Below are 23,143 nucleotides of genomic sequence, written 5' to 3' on the forward strand. Positions count from 1 at the left end.
AAAGGAAATTTGGCCTCTCAAATTAGAGGTTAAATGGGGCTGCTCCCAGAGTTACCGAGTGCCTTTCTCTGTGGGCCTCTCTAGCTGTTAAGGGAGAAAGATTCTTTTAAGATTCCTCCCCGGCTCATGGAAATTTGGCTAGGAATTGAGTGGAGGGACAGATCTACCGATAAGAGATAGGAGATAACAATAGGATTTTTGACTTTACAAAAGTAATTGTAGATCAGTGTGTGGGAAGAGCACTGCAGGAATTTGAAATAGCAATTTGGAGTGGGTTGGGAATGAGGAAGCACCTCTGGAGAGTTGCCACTGGAGAGTTCCCCATGTTCTTGTTGTCGGGACTACAAGGAGACTCTTAAGATGGTGGGCAGCTTTTTCTTTTTAATGCCATCTTTCAAAGATGAAATTACTGGATTTTGAATGTGCATTTTCTGAGTCTTTCTTATCTTTTAAGATAGATGAAAATAAGGCTAGCTGAGCAGGGCACAATGAAAGGCTTATGGCCTCAAGCAAATGGCCTATGTGGGAAGATTGTAGGAGAGCTCGAGGGGGTTCCCAGAGCCTGTATGTCATCAGCTTTACTGGCATCCCGATGATCCACCCCTGGAGTGTCAGGGGGAGGCAGCTCTGTTACACTGTGCTTGCCAGTGTTCTATCCCGGCCCCACCAAGCCGCTTTATAGCATACAGCCGGGTCTTACGGATACTGCAGGCCACAAGCCAGTTGTCTGGTGTGGGCTCAGTGGGAGCAGATCTGCCCGGCTCCAGGAAAAAGGTGTCGGTGTGGCCACAATGCCGAAAGCAGCAAGAGGTCGAGGGTGGCAGGGGAGGTACTCAGCCTGGGCTTCCGGATTCCCAAATCTTTCTGGCTTCCCTCTGCCCGATCTCAGCCCAGGCTATGAGTCTGCAACCCAAGTTCCTTGGGCCCAAGGGTCATTGGTCACACCTCCTAGCACGCAAATGGGTTTCGGACACTGGAGTCCTCCAATCTGGAGGGAAGGCTATGGGAATTAAAGCAGACAAACACGGAAGACACATAAAGAGACCCGCGGGGGTTATTTCTCAGTGGGAGGGAAAGAGGGATCCAGATAAAAAGAACCCAACATAAAGGGAAAGCCATTTCCCAGCAACCTCCACCAGTCTAAACTTCTCCCCTCAGGTGAATATCCTAGATCTGAGGCCCTTATCTGTGCCTTCAGGCTGTAACAGGTCTGCAGGTCGTGGGCTCCGGACGGCTTCCTGGCAGCCACCACGCCCATACTGCTGTAGTGGGGGTAGGGTACGAGAAGGTGGGCTAGACGCGCCCGCCAAACTCACTCGCGGCTATCGAGAACTTTTCACTCTTGGAGCACTCTAGCTGTGGAAGGTCTGCATGGAGCACGAAGCAGTGGGGCCGCTGCGACTTTTACTTCCGCAGTTCCGTCAGCGAGTGAGTCAGCGGAGGGCTGTGATTCCAGAGTCCTCCGGCCACTCTTACCACTCTCACCAATCCCAGTTCCACATGCCCCCAGCTCCATCTTCTGGGCCCAGGGATCAAAGATTGACCTACCTTGGACGCAGTTAGGGGAAGGGAGGGCAAGTGCAGGTGAGTACTGAGTAGTGTATGAAACTTGCTGCATATGCAGTCTGCCTGGTAAGGCAGAGTCCCCGTCTGTTTGGACCCCTTTGTTTCCCCAGGACTGGTTGTCAGGCTAGCCCCAGGACAGTTCTCGCCCGAGTCTGCTGCTTTCTACTAGGCCCTGACTCCAGGCTTGCGGTGGGGGGAGAGGGAGAGTGGCACGCTGGTGCCTGGTACCTGGTACCGAATAGGTCGGCGCTGTCTGCCTATCCTGTGTGTACCTGAGCCGCTTGCCGATCTCGTACCTGGGATGGACGCTAAGGGTTAGTTCTGCTGGGAGCCCCGGAGGACTGCTACCTATAACCAGAGTGAAAACAAGGCTAGGGGACAGGCAGTTTTGCCTAGTGGGTGAGAACTGCAAGGCATCAAATTGCCAAGAGTAACTATTTGGAAAGGCTGTATCTCGGAAATGCGGAGCGAGAAATTGTGTGCCCTGGAAATTACCCCGAGGGAGTGGTGTTTTTGGCCGCTAGCCAGTCAAAACTTCTTTGGACAAGTCGGCCAAGGTCTGACCAATAGGCGTTTGTCCCCAGTATCTCTCCGCCCTGCCCGCGTTTACGTGCTTCACTCCCTATAGATCTGCCGGCGTAGTAGTGATTAGACCTCTGCTCCGAGCTTCCCCACCCCGTCTCGCCTCTGCTTCCGTCTAAGCAGTTATCCTTCCCAGTACCCAGCTGTCCGTCCTATCCTCTCCCCCTCCCCGTCCGAAGTAACTGGAGGCTGAGGTTGAGACATGTTCAGCTGTATTAGTTGCTTGTAGTTGGGAGGGGGGAGAGTTTAGCGTCGCTTTTATTTCCGGTGGGCGAGGTCCTGCAGCGGCCCCCAGCAGTAGGCCAGACCTACCAGGACCCCGGCCAAATGTCCGCTGAAGGAGGTTCTGTGGGAGGAAAAAGAGGCTCTTGGTTGAGGCTTCTCGGTGCTTCTGCCTCGCGTCTGGTCTTGGGCGGTAGCCCAATGGGTTCCCGGGATTTTTTCGTTAGAGCAGTGGATGTTAATGGAACTTTTCCTAAGGGCATTTTGGAGAAGGGAGTTATCTGAGGTCATTGGGCTCCTTAAGAGCTGGGAGTCCTTCTGAAGGGGCGGGTCAGCAGTTGGTGCAAAAACTTAAAACACAGTATGGTGTATTCCAAAGCCCATTGAAGTGAGATCGGGAAATCTGCGTTTTGGCCTCAGCTGCACCATATATTTATTAGCTGTAATCATGGGAAGGTCAGGTCATCTCTCGAATACATAGCTTATAGATCCCCAGCCCAAGGGCCACACTCACTTGGGGGCGAAGTAGCTGGCTACCAAAGATTCTGCCAGGCACAGCAATAGGTCCCCCATAAGGGAGTTGTCGGAGCTGGACATCACCTGCATGGCAAACAGGACACCTTGGGGGTGGAAGGGAAGAGGACTCCATGGGTTTACTACTCTCCAGGATCCCGAGATTCTCTTCCACCCCCTCTCCTTTTCAAAAGAAAGACGAAAACTCCCAGCTACACAGCAAGAGGGGGTGACGTTTGACATAAAGTACTCCCTTGGGAGAAACACAGTATAGGTAAGGTCTTTGAAACAATTTCTCTGGATATTCTAGCCTGTGTTAGTGTGGAGGTCTGGAATGACTGCTCTTTCCAGAACTTGACTGACCTGAGCAATGGAAAACAATTTCCCCCATGATACCACCCTGCCCCACCAACCCAGGGATTTTCTCTCTCCTCGACCGAAGTGAGGTTTTCCTGTCCCTTTTGTACCGGAGAAGCCAAGCGCACAGCCAGTTCGGTAACGACTTTCATGAAATGTCCACTCCATGGCCAAGTTGAGGGCAAGGTGAAGGAAACCAGAGAACAGGGCAGCAGAGGACATCAGGACTAGCAACATGCCTGTGCCCAAAGACTGTTCCAAACGACGCCCTGTCAGCCACAGCCCCACCACATTGCAGGCCAGGTGCCAGGGGTTCTCATGGTGCAGGGGAGCCAGCAGCAGCAGCCACCAACGGTTGGCTGTATCTAGTGAGAGGCAGGCATTGCTGGGGTCCACGAGTGGCCACAGGAACAGGCTTATAATGAAGGATATGGTTCCTATTGTGACTTGGGGCCAAGGTGCTGGCCCCTTTTGTTGTTTTGCAAGCAACACCATAGGTGGAGGGAGGGAACATAGAAATTGGGGAACTCAAAGCATTTCCCCGTATCAGGTGGAACTCTTCCCTTCTAGCTTTCACTTTGCCGGGTGCCCTTGTTCTCCCTAGCCCCAGATCTTCTCACAGGGACCCAGGTGCCCATTCCAATTCCCCCTATTTCCAATCACGGGAAGAGGGTCCCTCCCCCTCTTTCCAGTTTCCTTTGTGACAGCAGCTGTGATTTCACAGATACCTCCCCTTGGGTCTTGACCCCTCCGAGCAAGTAGCAAGGTGGCCAAAGGGGCACTAGGTAACTAGGGTAAAGGGACAAAATTGGGTGGATGAGGGACCTGAATTAATGGGCGGTGAGGTGGGGGGAGGATTTGACATTTGCTAAGTAATCCTAATTAACTCTACGAATTAGGGGGGGGAAAAAGAGAAAAATAGTGCCCCTTAAATCATTTGCTCAGCCTGATAATTTAAGATAATTTAATTAATTAATCCTGATAATTTAAGAAGCTTGCTTGAAGGAACTGACCAGATTTGGTAGGTAGGGGGTAGTTCTCCTAGCCAAGAGCTAAGTGGGTGTAGGAAAAAATAGTTTGCAGTTTATAAAGCATCTTCACATTTATATTTTCATTTAATTCTCTCATTAGTCCTGTAGATAGGACCATTGCACAGTGAGCAAGCACAGGAATTCAAATGATGGCGTTAACTAGGTGGTATGCCTGACCATTTTGGTGATTGAGAGAGAAATGTCTACCTCTTCTAGTAGACTTCCTGAAAGCTGGAAGATGGACACCTAGGTGCTCATCTATCCATGGCCTCCCCCAATTTGGCTTGAATTTTAATCAAATCCGGGAGAAGGTGTCAAGACAGTTCCTAACTACTAACTGCTGACCCACTAAATCATTTTGTAACCCCAGAGGCACAATGGGACCCAACAGGGAAATTTTTCATCTGTACTTCATGAGTTCAGGAGAGAGGAATATACACACACACACACTCACTCATTCACTCTCTCTCTTCCCCTTCTCTCCATTGATATTCTTGCTACAGCAGGAAAGTATGGCTGGGAGTAATTATCTCTGGTTCTGAAACAATACAGGAAAACCAAGCTAGTATGGAATACTACCTCAGAACTGTATATCACTTGATTATTTTCTAAATATTTTTATGTCATCTTGTTGAAAGAACTCTCGACTCAAACTTCTAGCCAAAATGCTCCTAGGGTGACTTCATCTCAGAATTGCACCAAAGCAGCCAGAAGTTCACAGACTATTTAGGAAAGGGAATCTGCCCAAAAAAGCAGCTAGCCCACCTGCAGCTAGCAAGTCTCTGTATCCAAGAGCAGAGGGCTCCCTCAAGTCCAAGGTGGTTAGAAACCTAACATGGACCTCTGGAAAGGACTTTTGGAGCAAAAGCACCACAGTGCAGCTTTGTGAAGCCCACAGGCTCTGAGGTCTCTCAAATTCTCTGGAATTTAGAACAGAAAGTGGTAAACCTTAGCCAAGTGATGGAATCCCTGAAAATTAGGATAGATCAAAAAGAAATTGATGACAACAATTATGTTTCAAGAACAAAATCAAAAGATGACTTTTTAATATGAGAAAAGTTATCTATTTTTATTTTTTTTTTAAAAAGGAGAGGTATCTGGGACTCTTGAAAACCAATTTTTTTTAAGACTGAACACTATATTTCAAGCAATGATAAATGAAAAGTGTTCAAATCTTTAGAACCAGAAGGCAAAGTGAAAACTGAAAGAATCCAATTGCTTTCTGAAAGAAATCCCAAAAGGAAAAATCCCATGAATGTCAGAGCCAAAATCCAGAGCTTCCAGGTCAAATTAAATTGCAAACAGCCAAAAAAGCAAGAGTTCTAGCACCAAGAACCAAAGTTAGGGTCATATAAGGCCTGGCAGTTTCTCTTTAAAAGAGCTCTTAGAATATAGTTTTTCAAGAGGCAAAAGAGGAATAATCTGTTTAACTTACCCTGAAAAACTAAGTGTAAACCTACAGGGGAAAATGAACTTTTAATGGCATTTCTGATGAAAAATCAGAAGATATGAGTAGGAACTCTAAAGTCCAAGGTAAATTTATGTGAACATTTTAAGGGGGCTACACAATGATGAAGTGCTAACATTCTGATGGAAGAAGAAACAAGTGTTCCTTCTGAACTTTAATACCTCCACAGGAGTTAAACAGGATAAGTGGAAACTTGGGGATGAACTGGTTATGTTTTATAGGTTGTAAGAGGGAAAAGAAAAAGGAAAGTAAAAGGGATACAATAAGTGTAAAGAGGAGGCCAAAGGGAGTGGAACTAACTCATAATTGGGATGCCTCAGAATATACATACAAGTGGATGCAGGCATCAGATGAATATTTTAATGGAACTGGATAAAGTAAGGTTGAACACACTAATGATCTAGTATAGAAATATATAAATCTCTGAGCAAAGAGGCAGAGAGAAGGGGGTTAGGATTAAGAGGGAAAGATCCTATCAGGGAGGGAATAGTGGCAATCAAAACAAACTTCACTTTTGGAGAGTGGATCCTGAATGGGGTTAAAGATAGGGGGAAAAAACAGGAAACTAAGGGGGTATCTATCATCTGGAGAAGAGCCAAACAAGCTGTGGCATATGAATGTATTACTGTGCTATAAGAAATGAAGATTTCAGAGAATTCTTGGAATATGTATGAACTGCTACAAAAGTGTGAACAGAAGAATACCTGAGATAAGGACAACACTGCAAAGAAAGATACACTTTGATAAACTTAAAAATCCTAATTTCCAAAAGCAAAACTGACTGAGGTGATGTGGAGAAAGACATAACATTTTTAGATATGGCCATTGTATGGATGTTTTTGCTTGACTATTCCTATTTCTGTTGGGAGGGATGGGGAGATGGAATTATGATTTCAAAGAGGATTAAAAAAAACCTGGCTACTGAGATGCTTTTAAAATGCATAGAAGGCAAAATTGTACAAAAATGAATGTTGAAAACTATCTTTACATGTAATTGGAAAAAAATACTATTAAGGAAAAAAAAGAGAGAACAGAATAGTGTAGACATAGAGCAGTCAGTCAGTAGCAAGATAAGGTCTTGTGTTCAGGCTCAGTTGTTTATTGCTGATCTGAAATTTTCTACTCAGATTTCCACTCTTTCCTCAGCTTATGCTCTTACCAATTGGCCTTAACCATTGGAAAAATCATTTGACAAAACATGTTAAAGGTATGGATGCTCTTAAGCAAACAACAATCTTAACTTCATATGTTGGATTTGGAAGAGAAGCAAGGCATCGCTGATGAAAGGATTAATCAAAATTACTTTTAATCAGGCATTTTATAAGTACTTAACAAATGCTGACATGTTTTACCTTGAAGAAAACTTAAGACCACATTGATTATCCTTCATGTTCTTTCAATGTATTTATATTCAAAGAATAAATTACTTATTTTAACCTTAAAAAATAAAATATATAGAAGAATATTCAGGAGGAAGCATAGAGAACAGCTTTCAAAGTAATGCAAATTTATTATATACATTTTTAAAAAGCAAGCAGTATGGAATAGAGTTCATAGTTTCATATGCAAAAATTCTTATATACTTTTTTTTGGTGTTAAATTCAAAATTTTAAAATAAAAAAAAAAACACCACCAAACAATTCATGACTCCAGGTTCTACACCCAGAGCTACCCCCTCTCATCCTAGGTCAGTGACAGAGTAAAGATCAGAACTTCTAGTGTTCCCACTGAACTCAGAGATAAGGAGTGAGGCTAGGAATGGTGAAAGTTGTTGGAAGCATTTGAGGTCCTTGGTCTCACTTTTCCTAAAGTGCCCTTATTTTCTCTACTTTGGGATCCCGGGCTGACTCTGCCCTATCACCTATGATTATCTGCCCTGAAAGAGCGAGAGTCCTAGAACCAGAATAAAGAAAAGATGACAACAGAGTTGGTTGGGGGAAAGTTGGAGGGAGCCACTGAATCTAGGGCACCAAGCACCAGGGAAAGAATACGACACACAAAGGCATCCCTACCCCTTTAAATAAGGTCCAACCAGTAGTGATTTTTGGAGGCCTTTCCTTGGTAAATGAAGAATGGGGTGGGGGAAAAGGGATATGAGAAAACAAGAAAAGGCTTAGAGTATAGCTCTCAACCAGGCTCTTGGCTCTCTCCCTTCCTCAAAGCACCCAAACAGGCCAGTGAAAGGGAGTAAGTGGAGACAAAAAACAAATGGAGAAGGTACAGAAACACAATGACAAGACAGGGAGAAAAAAAGTCAAGATGGGAGAAATTTGGAGTAGAGCATATGGAGATCAGATTTTTGGAAACAACACGAAGTAGTGTGAGAGGTGGCCTCCTATGGGTCACCTTCTCTCTAAAGGAGAAATTCACTGGGCTTCTGCAGTGGAAGTTCTCAATTAATTCTTACCATTTGCCTGGGTATGTAACTAACTGGAGGAAGGGACTCTGGGGTCTGGGTGTGTACCTATTCTACTTCTCTGACTTGGCCTTGGGGGAGAAGTACCAGCAAGAGTTTCTCCCTTTTCTGGGCATAACTGCCTATATTGTGGAGTAGACCTTTGCAAGAGGTGGGGGAAGGAAATGGAGGGGAGAGAGAGAGATAAGGGGAGCTTGATTTCAGTGTCCCAGGAGGAAGTGACAACAGTTCTTCAGCAGTTAGACTTCCCATCTTCCCCATACCTAAAACAGTGTTAATAGGTATGCTCAGAGCTGGGGCACAGAGAAGAGTCAGGAATTTAAGAGGACAATAAGATATGAATTCTGCTCAGTGAGGATGAGGTGAGATTGATCCTGGCTGGATAAATTACACACAGTTGGAGGTATTTTCCCAGAAAATTTCCCAAACCCACTAAAATAACCAATCTCCAACACCCTCAAGGCTACTGAAGGTTAAACACCTAGATAAACCCACAAATAAGGGAAGGGAAACAGTGGCAAGTCCTCTCATCCCATCACACTGTCCTAAAATACCAAGATCATAACCCTTTGAGTCATTCTGAACAGAAAGTTTACCCTAAGCTGATATCCGTGTCCCCATACAAACAGCTCAGCCCCCAGAGCCGTTGATATAACACAATGGACTAGAAAATATAAGCAGCTGTGTTTGCCTGAGGTGGTTGTCAGGGATGTTATGGTAATGCTTTGGTAGTCTGAGTAGGTACGAGCAAATTTAACACTAAGGCAGTGAGAGCCATCCTCATTTCTCTGCCCATCTTGCCCTTGGTATAAGAGAAACACCCTTTGGTAGCCATACCCCCATCTCCACCCAACTCTTTGGAGTCACTGTGCCAGAGAGGCCTGTGCTGATGAAGCTGTTGTCTGGACAAAGGAAAAAAAAACTAAATTAAGCTAATCAGGCAAGTTTGCTAGTATGTGAAACCAAGGGACCCAAAAGCCAGACAACAAGCATTTTTTTCCTTTTTCTTTCAAACCAAAGTTCTTTTCCAACATTGCCTTTAGTGCAAGAAACAAAGGGCAGAACAGGGAGTGGGAAAAAACAAAGCAGCAACTGCACAAAAATCTCTCCCCTGTGGTAGTTCAGGAGGTAAGGCTAGGAGTGATCTTGGAACATGGCTGATGGAATGGGAATGATGATCACAGTATCATCACTGCATCATGAATATCTGGTATCTGGTGATTCTTGGGGGCAGAGTGCACAGGAGGATGGTTGTATAGATTATATACACACATGTATATACATGTATGTGTGTATATACACATATATGTAGAATAGGCTATATTAGAAAACTTTGTGTTTATAAAACACTGGTATCCAAACATCAAACCAACAGTTAACTAAAGTGCCTGACATGAGTTTGGGGGAAGAAGCTAAAGAATTAAACTTGTAAAATACTTTTGCAAACAAATAGGAAAAAGAAGCAGCTTTGATATGGGGGATAGGAACCTTTCATCATTGCATGTGTAGACAGGGTGGCTGGGTTGGGAGTTTGTGCAAGAGAGAAAAAGGCTTCTTTTTTTTGGGAGGGGGGGGAGCGGTGGAAGGTGATTGGAAGGTTGCTAAAGTGCCCAGCTATGCAGAAAGCCAGGGAATGAAGGTGCTCCACCGCCAGTGCCATTCAAATGTCCTTCCCATGTGCTTGCCATGCCATGGTCTTAGCAACCATACTTCCCACTGTTTTAGCCAGGAATGTGGCTCTTTAGCATGTAGGAAAAGGTCCTGCTGTGGGTTCAGCTTCCCTTAACCTCCCAGCAGTCAAGACTAGAGCACTAAGAGGAAGAAATTTGTATTGGCCTGCACCTATAATAACTTTCTCCACAGGAGAAGGCTTTAGGAGTTGGGGGAATCACATGTTGGGGAGAGAGGGGAGATAAGAGAAGGAAAAATTTTAGAATAAAACACACCTAGACCAGCCACCTCTAATAATCACTCCCATTGCTCTCACTGCTCTGGGAGGGGGCTACTGGCCCAAGGACTGGTGTTTTATCTGCAAGCCCAGAGCAAAGCATTAGCACTTTCATTATCCCCCTGATTCCCACCACCCAAAGCAAGGCAAGTCATTCCCCATCTTGAGCTGAGACCACTGTAACGCCAAAAAACAAAGGTGGCCACCAGGGATCTGGGGGCAGATGGAGCAAGAAGGATGTGGTCCTCCTGGGCACAGTGCTACAAGAAGGGATTAGTAGGAGGAGGTTTGGAGGCAAATGGGCTTGATGAAGATCCAGTCTAAAGAGAAAAGAACAAGATAAATCATCAGATTTGGGAAGAGGAAATGGGTAGATTCCTCTATCATTCTCCACCCCCAAACACTCAGGAAAAAGTAGGGTTAAGAAATGAGGATATAAAGAGAGAGGATAGGTTTAAAGAGACAAATATGAAAGAGGGCTTGAATAGACAGCCTTGAATCTGACCTGACCTAGATAGGAACAAGTACACCACAGAGAAGGGGATTCATTCCTGATTATGTGTGCTGGCACAGGCCCCTATATATCCCTGACACACCCACATGAGTAAAAGGTTTCTCTATAGCCTCTAGACTTCTTCAAGGCTCATTCTCTTCTTTCCTTACCATGAAAGGGTTGGTAGAAATCCCTGCAGGATGGTTCACAGGCCTTTGCCCCAGTTTGGCTGCTCCTAATCCCACAAAACCAGAGCCTGAATGACAAAAAAAAAATTAGCTGCAATGAATAGTAGCATTCATCAGAACATAACCAAATTTGTGAAGGGAGGCTAATATGAACTTGGAGAATCTTTCTCATTTTCCCTGATAGTATGCATAATTCTACCTTGCCAGTAGGGATGGGGGAGGAGGGAAGAAGGCACTCCCAAGCTTGGGGGATGTGTATTCTTAGTCTCTCACTTGAGGATAAACAGGTTTTATCCCTTCTTTAGTCCTCTAAGCCTATCCAAGAAAACGAATAGTATTCTCGAATTCAGTGGCCAAACAAAAGAAGAATCCTTTACCATTCTGCTGCTGAACCAGCAAGGTTTGTGGAGGGAAGAGATTAGGAGAGAAAGTTCCTGGGAAGCCACCAGGGGTTGGTGCAGAAGAGAAGCTTGGAACCACAGTGTTCATCCCCAAACCAAGCCCTGTGGAAACAAAGCAGATGAATTGTAATTGAGAAGGACAGGATTTAGGGCAATTTTATCAAGACTATGCCTGATGAGAGAAATAGGCTTCTCCAGACCAAAAATCAACTCACTGAGTTGTCCTGAAATTATATACTCTGTTATAACTCTGAAATCTTCAGCTTGCACATCTACCCTGGGTCCATTGTCACTCATGTTCAAAGGCAGAGGGGCTGGGATGCAGGGATTCCAAAAGTACTGCTGTATTCATGTTGTTCTTGTATATAGTTACAGCCTTCTACCTAGGTTTTAAGGGCTCTCTAATTTCTTTGGGAATTTGGGGGTGGTAGGGCTAAAACCACTGGAAGTCAGAAGAGGGAAGTATAATAGCTATGACCCTGGCTAAAAAGATTTAAGGAATTAATATGTTAGAGGAGCCCCAGGATGGGAACAAGAACAAAAAAGATAAAGTAGTTCATAATAACTAAAATCTGGGGGTGTGATATAGGGGGAGGAAAGACCCTCATTAGGAAGCACCATTCAAAATGACTTCAGAAGTATCCAAGGGCTACAAGTATAAGGACGCCAACTTCTTTTTTTTCTTTTTTGGAGGGGGAAAGGCATGGCAATTGGGGTTGGGGTTAAGTGACTTGCCCAAGGTCACACAGCTAGTAAACATGTCAAGTGTCTGAGGACAGATTTCAACTCAGGAAGACAAGTCTTCCTGACTTCGGGCCAGGCACTCTATCTACTGTTCTACCTAGCTGTCCTCAGGACTCCAACTTCATAAGGAGAAAGGGGATTCACCCACAGGGACAGGGAAAAACTTAGCTGATGGTGAGTAAGCATGAATTAAAGTCAGGAAGAAAGTAATAGAGAAAAAAAATCTGATATGCCTATGGCTTCCAATGACTGAAAAAAAGGGTAGAAAAAAAAGACTTCCTAAAAAAATGTTTGGTAGACTGGAGAAGACACAAAACGATTAAAGTGAGGCTTACCAGAGGCCAGGCCATTGGACTGGAATGGGTTGGTGGAAGGCAATTGTGGGTGAGGAGCCGGTGTGATGAAAGGGTTGGTGAAAGCTAAATGTTGGGAAGTAAAGGAAGGCAGAGTTTAGTCTTTTCTTATTGAACTGATATATGACAAAGATTTCTAAATCTTCCCTGGCCTGTTTCCTACCCTCTTTCTCCTTTTCCACTCTTGTACCCCCTTTCCCTTTACTGTTCCTCTTATTTACCTAGGTTTCCACATTACTCTACAATGGAACTTACCCCCAAATCCAAGTCCAGTGCTACTGCTGCTATTACTGCCAGAAGCAGCAGTGTGGAGTCCAGAGACGTGGCCAACAGTCCCAAAGGCTCTGAAAGATAAAGAGAGAAACTGCATCACTGGCATCAGAAAAATATCCTACACTATACTGAACTAAGCATTATTGGATGCCCATAAAAACAAACCCTGGTCCTTTGTCTTCAAAGGTATTAAACAGAAGGCACTGAGAAGAAAAAAAGGAAAAAGTTAGGGACAGGAAGTATCAAAGTAAAAAAAAAAAAGTCAAGATGGCAGTGTTGAAGCAGGAAAACTCCCTGCACTCCCCCCATAACCACCTCAAATACCTATAAAATATGACCCTAAACAAATTTTAGGGCTACAGAACCCACCAAGTGACAGAGAGAAACAAGTCTCCCACTGAAGGCAGCCCAGCAGGAAGGGTACATCACAGCATGCTGGGAGCAGAACCCAGCCTCCCATGAGCCCACGGTTTTAGCCCCAGGGTGCCCCAACCAGAGGGACTTCAGGAAAGTGGATCACCACCAGCTGTGGCGGTTTCCAGAATTATCAACCCATAAATTCCAAAGACAAAGTGAGAGGTCAATGTGGATTTTGTGGGAACGGGGGTCTGGTAGTGTGCTCCGGCCTCTGCCCCCCAAGGGAGAAGCAGCTGAGGCACGCCATGTGGCTACTTCAGAGATCCTGGCCTGCACATTGTAGGGGGACCAAGCAACCATCCTGAGGGGTAATCACTCTTGCTTTAACCTGCTTGGATCTGAATTGCTGTCTAGGGTGGAGGTCCTTCAAAATTAGATTGTAGCAAATGGAAGCTAGTGACTTTATAAGAAATCAAGATACTATTAAACAGATACAAACAAATGAAAAAATAGAAGGCAATGTGAAATATCTCACTGGAGAAACCACTAACTTGCAAAATAGATCCAGGAGAGATAATTTTAAAATTACTGGACTACCTGAAAGCCATGATCAAAAACAGAACCTAGAAATTATCCTTCAAGAAATTCTCAAGGAAAACTGCCCTGATGTTTTAGAACCTCAGGGCAAAATAGAGGTTGAAAGAATCTACTGATCACCTCTTGAAAAAGATCCCAAAAAGAAAACTCCTAGGAATATTATAGCCAGGTTCCAGAGTTCCCAGATCAAGGAGAAAATATTACAAGAAGAAACAATTTGAATATTGTGGAAACACAATCAGGATAACATGGGACCTGGCAACTTCTACATTGAGGGATCGAAGAGCTTGGAATATGATATTCTGGAGGTCAAAGGAGCTTGAATTAAAACCAAGAATCACCTACCCAGAAAAAGTGAGTATCATGTTTCAGAGGAAAATATGGTCATTCAGTGAAATAGAGGACTTTCAAGCATTCTTGATGAAAAAGCCAGAGGTGAACAGAAAATCTGATATTCAGATATAAGAAGCAAGAGAAGCATAAGAAGGTAAACAGGGAAAAGAAATCATAAGGAACTTATCAAAGTTGAACTGTTTTACATTCCTACATGGAAAAACAATAATTGTAACTCATGAGACTTTTCTCAGTATGAGGATAGTTGAAGGGAATATATATGTCTATGGGCGTATGAATACATATGTGAGTGTGTATATATGTGTACAGGTATACATAGACAGAGGGCACAGGACCAATTGAATAAGAAGGGATGATACTTAAAAGGTGAAATTGAGAGGTAAGAGAGGAATATAATGAGAGGAAATGGGAAGAGACAGAATGGAGTAAATTATCTCATATAGAAGAGGTAAGGGAAAACTGTTACAATGCAGGGGAAGAACAGGAAGGCAAAAGGGAATGGGTCAGCTTTACTCTCATTGAATTTGGCTTAGGGAGGGAATGACATACACACTAAATAGGGTATCTCACCCTCCAGGAGAGTGGGGGGGAGAAAATGAGAGGGGGAATGATGGAGGAGAGGAGGGTAGGTTGGGTGGGGAGGGAAGTTAGAAGCACACACTTTTGAAAAGGGACAGGGTCAAAGTAGAGAATAGAACAAATGGGGGGCAGGATAGGATGGAGGGAAATATAGTCAGTCTTTCACAATATATCCACTATGGAAATGTTTTGCATAGCTACATGTGTATAACCTATATTGAATTGCCTATCTTCCCAGTAAGGGTGAATGACGAGGGAGGAAGGGAATGAATCTGGAATTCAAAGTTTTAAAATAAAATGTTTATATATATATATATATATATATATATATATATATTTTATTCATGCAAATGGGAAATAAGATATATAGGCTCTGGGGTATAGAGATCCATCTTGCCCTACTGGAAATTTGGAGCAGGGATGGGGAAGGATATAGAAGAGAGCAGATTGGGGAGGTCGTATACAGTAGGGTCGCTGTTTTGGGGTGGTGGTTAGGGGAAAGATGGGGAGAAAATGTGTAATTCAAAATCTTGTGGAAATGAATCATATAAACTAAAAATAAACATAAAAAAATAAGCCTGGTTTTTTTGTTTTTCTTTTTCATGGTTAGGGAACCCACAATCTTAACCTACCTGCTAGGAACACTACCATGAGCTGACATCCCAGTTCCCAAGACACTGCTCATATCTGAAAGGGCACTTGGCTGGTTGGCAGGAGCAAGAGGAGAGGCAACAAATGGGGTCACCTGGCTGCTGCCTGTAAGAGAGGATGAGACAGGTACAAAAACTTGATAGTCATGAAAGAGAGATAAAGAAAAAAGGTAGACTATCTGTTAGTTAAAGAGGACATACCTAGGTTACCCTATTACTATTCTATCTCTCCCCTAATCCATCCCAATAAAAAAATCTGAGAGTATCGGGTTATATTGTGCTGGCATTTTCAAACCTCCTTTACTTCTCCAGTGTCCAAGGGATCTTACCCCTAGAAAAGTGATTTTTCTTGTTATCTCTTTCCTTGCTCTTGTTTCAGCCACATTTTCCCCAGTTCTGATTTCAAAGGATGGGAAAACCTGTCCTTGCCCAACATCCTAATTGTCCTATCTCACCAAAATAAAATCATATCAAGCGGCAGATATAAAGGATGTGAGAAGCAGGAGTGGGTCAATAGTCATGAGTTGAGGTTTCTAGATCTGTATCAATCAAACATCTCAGAAAGGTGCTTTCTTACTTTTTCTCCTTTACCATCTTCTATGGAATCAGCCCCACCTGGTGATGCAAATCAGCTGCAAGTGATTGGTTTGGTTGTTCTTCATCGATAACAACTTTTATTTATACAGCACTTTAAAATCTGTAAAACCTTTATATACGTTATTTAATTTGGGGCTCCCAACCACCCTTTTAGGCAGGGACTACAAGTATTATTTGCTGTTAAAAATCTTATGAACAAATTGAAATAAACCAAATAGCATTTTTTATTTTACCATCATCTAAAGCAAAGGCTTTTTGTGTCACAGATCCCTTGGGGAGTCTGATGAAGTCAATGAATTCCCTCTCAGAATATTTTTAAAAGCATAAAATCAAATATGTAGGCTTATGATGTAAGCCAATTACACAGAAATAGTTATTAAAATATTAAAAACAAAGTTCATGGATCCCAAGTTCAAGAAACCTTGATCCAATGTGTCACATTTAATGGGAACTAGATTTTGGGAGAGGAAAGATACAGGGTAACACTAGCATTTGGAAATCCTATGCCCGCTAACTAATATTTCTTGGAATCCAAGGGATCTGGCTTTGAAAGGGCTGCTTCCTATGGAATAAACGGGAACAAATCATCAGACAAGTATGCCTATTCCAGCTATTTCTTCTAGAGGAGGCCCATACTATTCATTTTTGTTCTAAACATTCCTCTGGGTAAAAAAAACCCACAGTCCCTTCTCTTTAAGCTATCAGGATAAAAAGAGAATGAGCTATGTTTGAGAGGCCTCATTTGGCTCCCTGAGATCCAATGCTTCTTTGAGTTCCAAGCACTCTGGTCTTATGAAAAGCCTTAGCTTTTGGAGTTTAGCAAGTCTCAGTAGGTGACTCTGGGCTATCATCTATCTTACACAGAAGTAATGACAGCATGTTCACAAACAAGGAAAGGCTCTGATCAATTAAAAGTACCATGTATCATTTTATTATAAAACTAGAATTGATGCCATGCTAATTATTGATATATGATAGTTAATACCAATATCCCCAGTTTATAAATATTCAAACTTCTTACAGCCTCAGTTTCCTTATCTATAAATTAAAAGGGTTGGACTAGATTACAGATTTAGGGCCAGCAAGTATTTAACAGTAGTCCAACCCTCTCTTTTATGAATAAGGAAACTGAGTCCTCAAGCGGTGAAGTGACTTGGGCAAGGAATCAAATGCAGGTCCTTTGACTCAAATCCAGTTCTCTTTCCATTGTCATGCAATATTTTAAGGTCCATTCCTAAATTTATGAGCAGAATCACAAAGCTTGTAAGCAAATGAAGCAGGATTCAAACCTTCCTGAAACAACCATGTCAGGGTGCCTTTCTCATCTACCTGTCTAAACAATAAGCTCCTTAATTAAGGGCAAGAAATCTATTATTCCATTTTGCATACCTCATCAACATCAACAAAATGCTTACTAAAACATGAGAGGCATCATGGTACAGGGAGCAGCAAACCAGGTAGATACCTCACTTCTCTGACACTAGCTGTGTAGCACTGGGCGAGTTATTTAAGCTCTTGGTGCTTTAGGCAACTCTCTAAGATTCTAAATTGCAGATAAGGCGCTGACTGGTAAGGCAAAGATAGTTTTCTCACTTTTGAGTTCCCTATTACAGTGAAATTAGAGAAGAAAGAAAATAAGCATTTATTAAGTGCCTGCTATGTGCTAGGTATTAAGGTATGGGTTTCACAAATATTATTTGAATTCTTATTCCCATGTTACAGTTGTTGAAACTGGGGCAAACAAATTAAATGATACAGTTATTAAAATAATTCATATTAATAAGTGTCTCAGGTCTTTCTGGCTTCAAGTCCAGTTCTCTGAGATACCTAGCTGCCTTAAGTAGACCTAGGCTACATCTTATAATCTTGCCCTTAATGATTCATCCTTCAAGTAAAGGTTGAATTAGATCAGGGGTCAGCAAATTTTTGCTGTAAAAAAAGCTTTGCATATCAAGAGGCAAAAATCAAGGATTGTGTAAATACTTATAATATTATATTATTATAAATTATATAATATATTATGTTATATATACTTATAATAAAAGAGAAGACAAATTTTCACAAATTTGATGAAATTTAAAAATAATGGAGTACAAGTTTTTTTTTTAAATACAGGTCTACAAATAAGAACAAAATTCTTTTCTGGGGTATAACATTTCACTTAATAAAGGGGCTCAAACTTATTATTCACTATCATCCAAATTGATTAAAATGTTCATCTGCTAATGCTAATCTTTAATGAGATTTTAGGGATTTCATCTTTGAAAATATCTTTTCACACTGGGATGCTAATGCATTTAGTGGAGTGGTGAAATAGTCCAACAATTCTGGAGAGCAATTTGGAACTAATGCCCAAAGGAAAACCGTGCATACCCTTTGATCCAGCAGTACCACTACTAGGTCTATATTCCAAAGATATAAAAAAGGGAAAAGAACCTGTCTGTTACAAAAATATTTATAGCAGCACTTTTTGTGGTGGCTAAGAATTGGAAATCAAGATGCCCATCAACTGGGGAATGGCTAAACAAACTGCAGTATATGATTGTGATGGAATATTATTGTGCTATATGAAATAAGATTTAAGAAAAACTTAGAAAGACTTACACGAATTAATATGAAGTGAAGTAAGCAGAACCAGGAGACAACTATACACAGTAACAAACAATACTCTATATGATGAAGAACTGTGAATGACTTGGCTGTTCTCAGCAAAATAGTGATCTAAGACAATCCCAAAGGACTAATGATGAAGCATACTCTCTGTGCCCAGAGAAAGAACCAGTATTGTCTGAATACAGAATGAAGAATGCTATTTTACTTTCTTTCTTTTTAAAGATTCTATTTGAGTCTTCTTGTACAAAATGACTAACATGGAAATGTTTTACATGATTAAACATGAAACCTCTATCTGACTATTTACTGTCTCAGGAAAGGGGGGAGGAAAGAAAAGAATTTAAAACTCAAAACTTAAAAAAAAAGTTTAAAAATTGTTTTAACACGTATTTGGGGAAAAGTAAAATACTTAGGGGGTGGCTAGGTGGTGCAGTGAGTAAAGCGCTGGCCCTGGAATCGGGAGGACCCGAGTTCAGTTCTGGCCCGAGACACTTAACATCCACACAAAAATACTAGCCGTGTAACCTTGGGCAAGTTACTTAACCCCAACTGCCCTCCAAAAAAGGCAAAAAAAAAAAAAAAGTAAAATACTTAGAAAAAGAAAGTATCTTTTTCACACAGATAGGTACTGCTAAATATTGTTATTAATCCATGATTTTAACTGAGCATATTCATCTCTTGGAAGGCATGTATAGAAAGAATACTATTAGATTCTTCTCTTGATATCTAATATAATATGTCATTATATTGCAGATAAATCACTTCCAATTCAAGGTTAAGTGGAATCTCTTCAACTGCAGAGTTTAAATGGATTTTGAAACATGGAAATTTCTTTTGTACTTGCATCCAGGTCTGATAAAATACTGCTGGAAGTGCAATTTGTTCTCAAAATATATCCACTGGAAATTTGTGGGAGAATGGAGATCTCACTTCTTGTTTTAACTTTGGTCAGCGTGGGAAGTATATAAAACAGCCTAACACTGCTAATGATTCAAACATTGTTTAGTTGTTGAATTGACTTTATCCACAGTAAAACTTCTGCCTTATAATGCTGAATTCATTAAGAAATACATCAAATCTGAAGGAAAAGCTAATTTCTAAAGCCATCCAATGTCTATAATACTGACTGAGGATAATTCTTTTCATTCTGAAAAATTTCAATCTTGGCCCTAAGTTCAAAAAGTTATAAGGCATTTTTTTCTCTTTTCTTGTTTTGACAATGATGTATATGTACTGGTAATTTAAAAAAATTAAATATCACAATATAGTGATATGTATAGCACTCAAAACACTGTCAAGTTTTGTAGCACCCTGGACAGCAGTGCAAAGTAATGAGAGTGCCACATATTGTCTCTGTTGCAAATCCTGAACTGTCATTGTAGCATAAAAATGGTCAAGGACAAAAAATAAAAAAAAGGAGTGTGGCTGTGTTCCAATAAAACTGTATTATTGATACTGAAATTTAAATTTCAAATAATTTTAATGTGTCACAAATTATTCTTTTGATTTTTTTCTTCAACTATTAAAAAATGTAAAAACTCATGGGTCACAAAAATGGAGTGGGCTGGATTTGGCCAGTGGATCACAGTTTGCCCATTCCTAACTAGATGATTTTTGAAGCCCCTTTCAGTTGGAGACCAAACAATAGTAAAAGTAAAAATGAACTGACAGCAGGTAGAATTCTTCCTAGCTGTCTGAGGACATGAAATGGCATGTGTCTATACTGAATCTGAGAGCAGAACGACATAAACAGGAGTCCAGATAAAAAAGGGAGGTAGGTTTAATCTTAAGCCTTTTTCTAATTTCCCAGTCTCCTACAATAGTAGGCCAGTTAGGGGCATCAAGAGCCCCACCTAGTGGTAAGACTTGCAATGGCCAAATTCACTGAAGTGAAGAGAATGCAATAAGACTGGTGTCCAGGGGCAGCTAGGTGAATACAGCACCAGCCCTGGAGTCAGGAAGACCTGAATTCAAATCCAACGTGACATTGGGCAAATAACTTAAACCCAATTGCCTTGCTTTCCTCCCTCAATGCCTCACCCCCCCAAAAAAAAACCAAGACTGGTGTCCAATTAGAGGAGAAAAAGGGGCTTAGAGCTTAGAGCTAGAAGGGACCTCAAAGGTCAAGTTCAACACTCTCATTTTAAAAATAAAGAAACTGAGGCCCAGAGAGGTGAAGTAAATTTACCAGGGTCAAAACTAATAAGTTTCTAAGGCAGGATTTGAACCTAGGTCTTCTTGACTCCAAGTCCATTGCTTAATCTACTCCATTATGATACCATCTCTCAAAACAGGGTTGAAAAAGTTCTAGTGCTGAACCCATGGGTCTGAGGAGACTAGCGGCTCTGGATACGCCTCTGAGTAAGGTAGACAGTTAAGGTTTATTTTCTCCAAGGTAGTTTTCCTATCTTCTGAACACCATGCAGAGAAAAAGGAAAAAACAAGGTCACAGGGAAGAGAAAGGAAGTGGGTATTGATTAACAAGTGTTTGTTAGATGCCTAGTATATACATAACACAGTACTATGTATCAGTCAAAGTTAAACACAGTTTTTGTTTTGTTTTCAGGATCTGGAAGTCAAACATTTGTGGCTAAGAGTGGAGCCTAAGGCTCAAACATCTAGGCCTGAACTTTGAGGAATCCTGTCACCAACTTTAACTGACAGCTAGACTTCTCAAGCTGAAAGTTGCAGGCTTTCTCCAATATACAGTTAAAAAGTAAAAGGACACATTCAAGGAAGGAGTGGAAAATTACCCTTGACAAACTCCAATCACACCAATGACCTCAATCCACTTTATAAGACAGATTCAGGGAGACATGTTTGGGCTGGACCTGATTCAGGCCAGGCCACAGGGTAGTTTATGTGTTAATAGTGGAACAAAGTGAAACATTTGTAGATCATTTAACAGTTAATAAAAGACGATTTACTTAGCCTTGGCAGAAGAATATTTGCCAAGAATCACTGGAGTTGCCCATTATGGTCCCCCAAGCACTAGACAGTGCTTGGAGCTTGCTCCCTGTGGCTGCTTTGCACTCTAGAATCTGGCCAGAGTGCATGATTCTCTGGAGGACAGCCTGTTATGCATTAAAGTAGGATTTCGTTTACTGTTCCCAACACATGTAGTATATTAAAAACAAGGTTATATTTGAAGTCCGATTGCTAATAGTGAGCTTTGTGACCTTGCCTTACTTATTTAAAAAAAAGCATAATAATAACTGTACTAACTATATTATGTCAAATTAGACAATATATGTGAAAGTATAGCATCCACCTCTCCCAAAAAATATAGCATATGAATAAATCCTCCTGTTCCTGGCTCCAGCCCCACATCGTCTTGTCCTGATATAAAAACCCAAATTTCTGGAAAGCTCAACTGTTCCTATATCCCTCTCAAAGCCACGTAAGATTATTTTTTCAAAGGGAACTGGAGTTTACTGTTAGTTGCAATGGGGTGAATCAAATGCTCTAAGAGCTTCTACTGATGTGGATGATAATGACATAGTCTCCAAGTGAGACTAGCACAAGGTAGAGCAAAATAAAAGGCTAAGACACAAAAGATGAGGTACTGAGTCAAATCTCCATTCCTTCCACCTAACTTGCCCTAAACTCTCTGCCCTTGATTCTTGTCTATTTCTTACTAGATGTGGCATAAGCTCTTGACCTTTCTCTAAGGCTGCCTCCTTCCCCCAGAGCCATGGGCCCCTCAGGTCAGGGACTAGGTAGTGGCCAGAGAAGCCCCTCACAACACACTCCTTTCAAGAGTTAACTTCCAGTGTGAGGAAATTCAGGATGTTTCACCTACTTAATGTCACAGTAACACTGTGTGTCTCTAATCCACCTTGTTCCCTCTCAGTCCCTTAATATATTTTTTAAAAAGTGTCTCACCTGTGCTAACTGTAAACTCCCAAGGTACAGGGACTAGTTCTGTTGGGAGACACCTTCCAGGTCCACTTCTGCCTTTCTTTTTTACAGACATTTCAACACATGGGGGGAGCTACATATGGCCCTAGTTCTCTGACCTCCTCTGACTTGGCGGGGAGCAATTTTGCCATTTTCCCATGGACTAGCAGTTCATATAGCCATGAAAAATTTAAGAACTGTACTGCAAACAGGGGGGAATCTTCTGAACTCTCTCATTCACTACCTTTAAAGTCTCCTTAAGAAAACAGTTCCTCCCCACCCCCCTACCCCCCACGTGGGCTAAGAATTCTCACGCAGAACACTGAATCTTGAGTCTTTTGTCTCCTGTGATTTCTGATGGGTTTCAGACCTGTGCACTCAGGAAAGTTGAAGGGTAAAAGTAACCATCCTAAAAAGAGGAACTTCAAATTGTAAAATGCAGAAAACTCTAACTGGACAAAATGGAATTGACAAGACTAAGCACAAAAGGGAAATACATTATAAGGACTTGGAAAAGTCGGAGGTAAATCAGTAAAAGCTGACATTTATGTAACACTTTAAGTTGTAACAAGTGCTTTGTATACATTAACACACTTAATCCTCAAAAAAATCTTGTTGAGGCAAACATAGTTTTTAATATCTCCATTTTACAGGTGAAAAAACTGAACTTAAGTAATTTGCTCAAAGTCAAGTAGCCTGTAAAATAAGATCTGAATTCGGGTCTCTCTCCTGACTCCAAGTTCAATATTCTTCTACCGACCCTCTAGGCTCTTCTCAGGGAAGAAAGACAGGGTAGAAAGTGGTACTTAATAACTATAACACTTCCAAACATATTCTTCTCTCCTCCTACCACTGCAAATTCAATGGAAAAAATGAATTTAAGGCCATAGGATCTGAGTTCAAATCCCAGCTCTGCTGTGCACTATCTGTGTAACCTTGAG

At 41.8% G+C, this 23,143-nt stretch overlaps 1 protein-coding gene and 1 long non-coding RNA gene across 4 annotated transcripts in view; one reads left to right on the plus strand and one right to left on the minus strand.

Moving 5' to 3' along the window:
- Positions 1-1,122: 1,122 nt before the first annotated feature.
- LOC138142229 (uncharacterized) lies at positions 1,123-22,998 on the plus strand. 2 transcript variants are annotated; one of them, XR_011163385.1, is made up of 4 exons: positions 1,123-1,584; positions 12,508-13,863; positions 15,053-15,219; positions 20,869-22,998. It is a non-coding gene; the product is annotated as an uncharacterized lncRNA (long non-coding RNA). The 2 variants fall into 2 exon arrangements; XR_011163384.1 differs by lacking the exon at positions 20,869-22,998 and adding an exon at positions 19,056-19,761.
- AGFG2 (ArfGAP with FG repeats 2) overlaps positions 7,024-23,143 on the minus strand; it is a 64,453-nt gene continuing 48,333 nt past the window's right edge. For both annotated transcript variants that reach the window (XM_069063269.1, XM_069063270.1), the window contains exons 7-12: positions 15,075-15,198; positions 12,538-12,626; positions 12,265-12,348; positions 11,162-11,287; positions 10,767-10,852; positions 7,024-10,423 (exon numbers count right to left, since the gene is read on the minus strand). In XM_069063269.1, the coding sequence (XP_068919370.1) occupies positions 10,364-10,423; positions 10,767-10,852; positions 11,162-11,287; positions 12,265-12,348; positions 12,538-12,626; positions 15,075-15,198 (569 nt within the window). In that variant the 3' untranslated portion in view covers positions 7,024-10,363. The remainder of the gene's footprint in view (positions 10,424-10,766; positions 10,853-11,161; positions 11,288-12,264; positions 12,349-12,537; positions 12,627-15,074; positions 15,199-23,143) is intronic.

This window comes from Petaurus breviceps, unplaced genomic scaffold (genome assembly GCF_028583685.1).
Source record: "Petaurus breviceps papuanus isolate PSGF00001 unplaced genomic scaffold, PetGlider_PUasm1.0 90537, whole genome shotgun sequence".
NCBI lineage: Eukaryota > Metazoa > Chordata > Mammalia > Diprotodontia > Petauridae > Petaurus > Petaurus breviceps.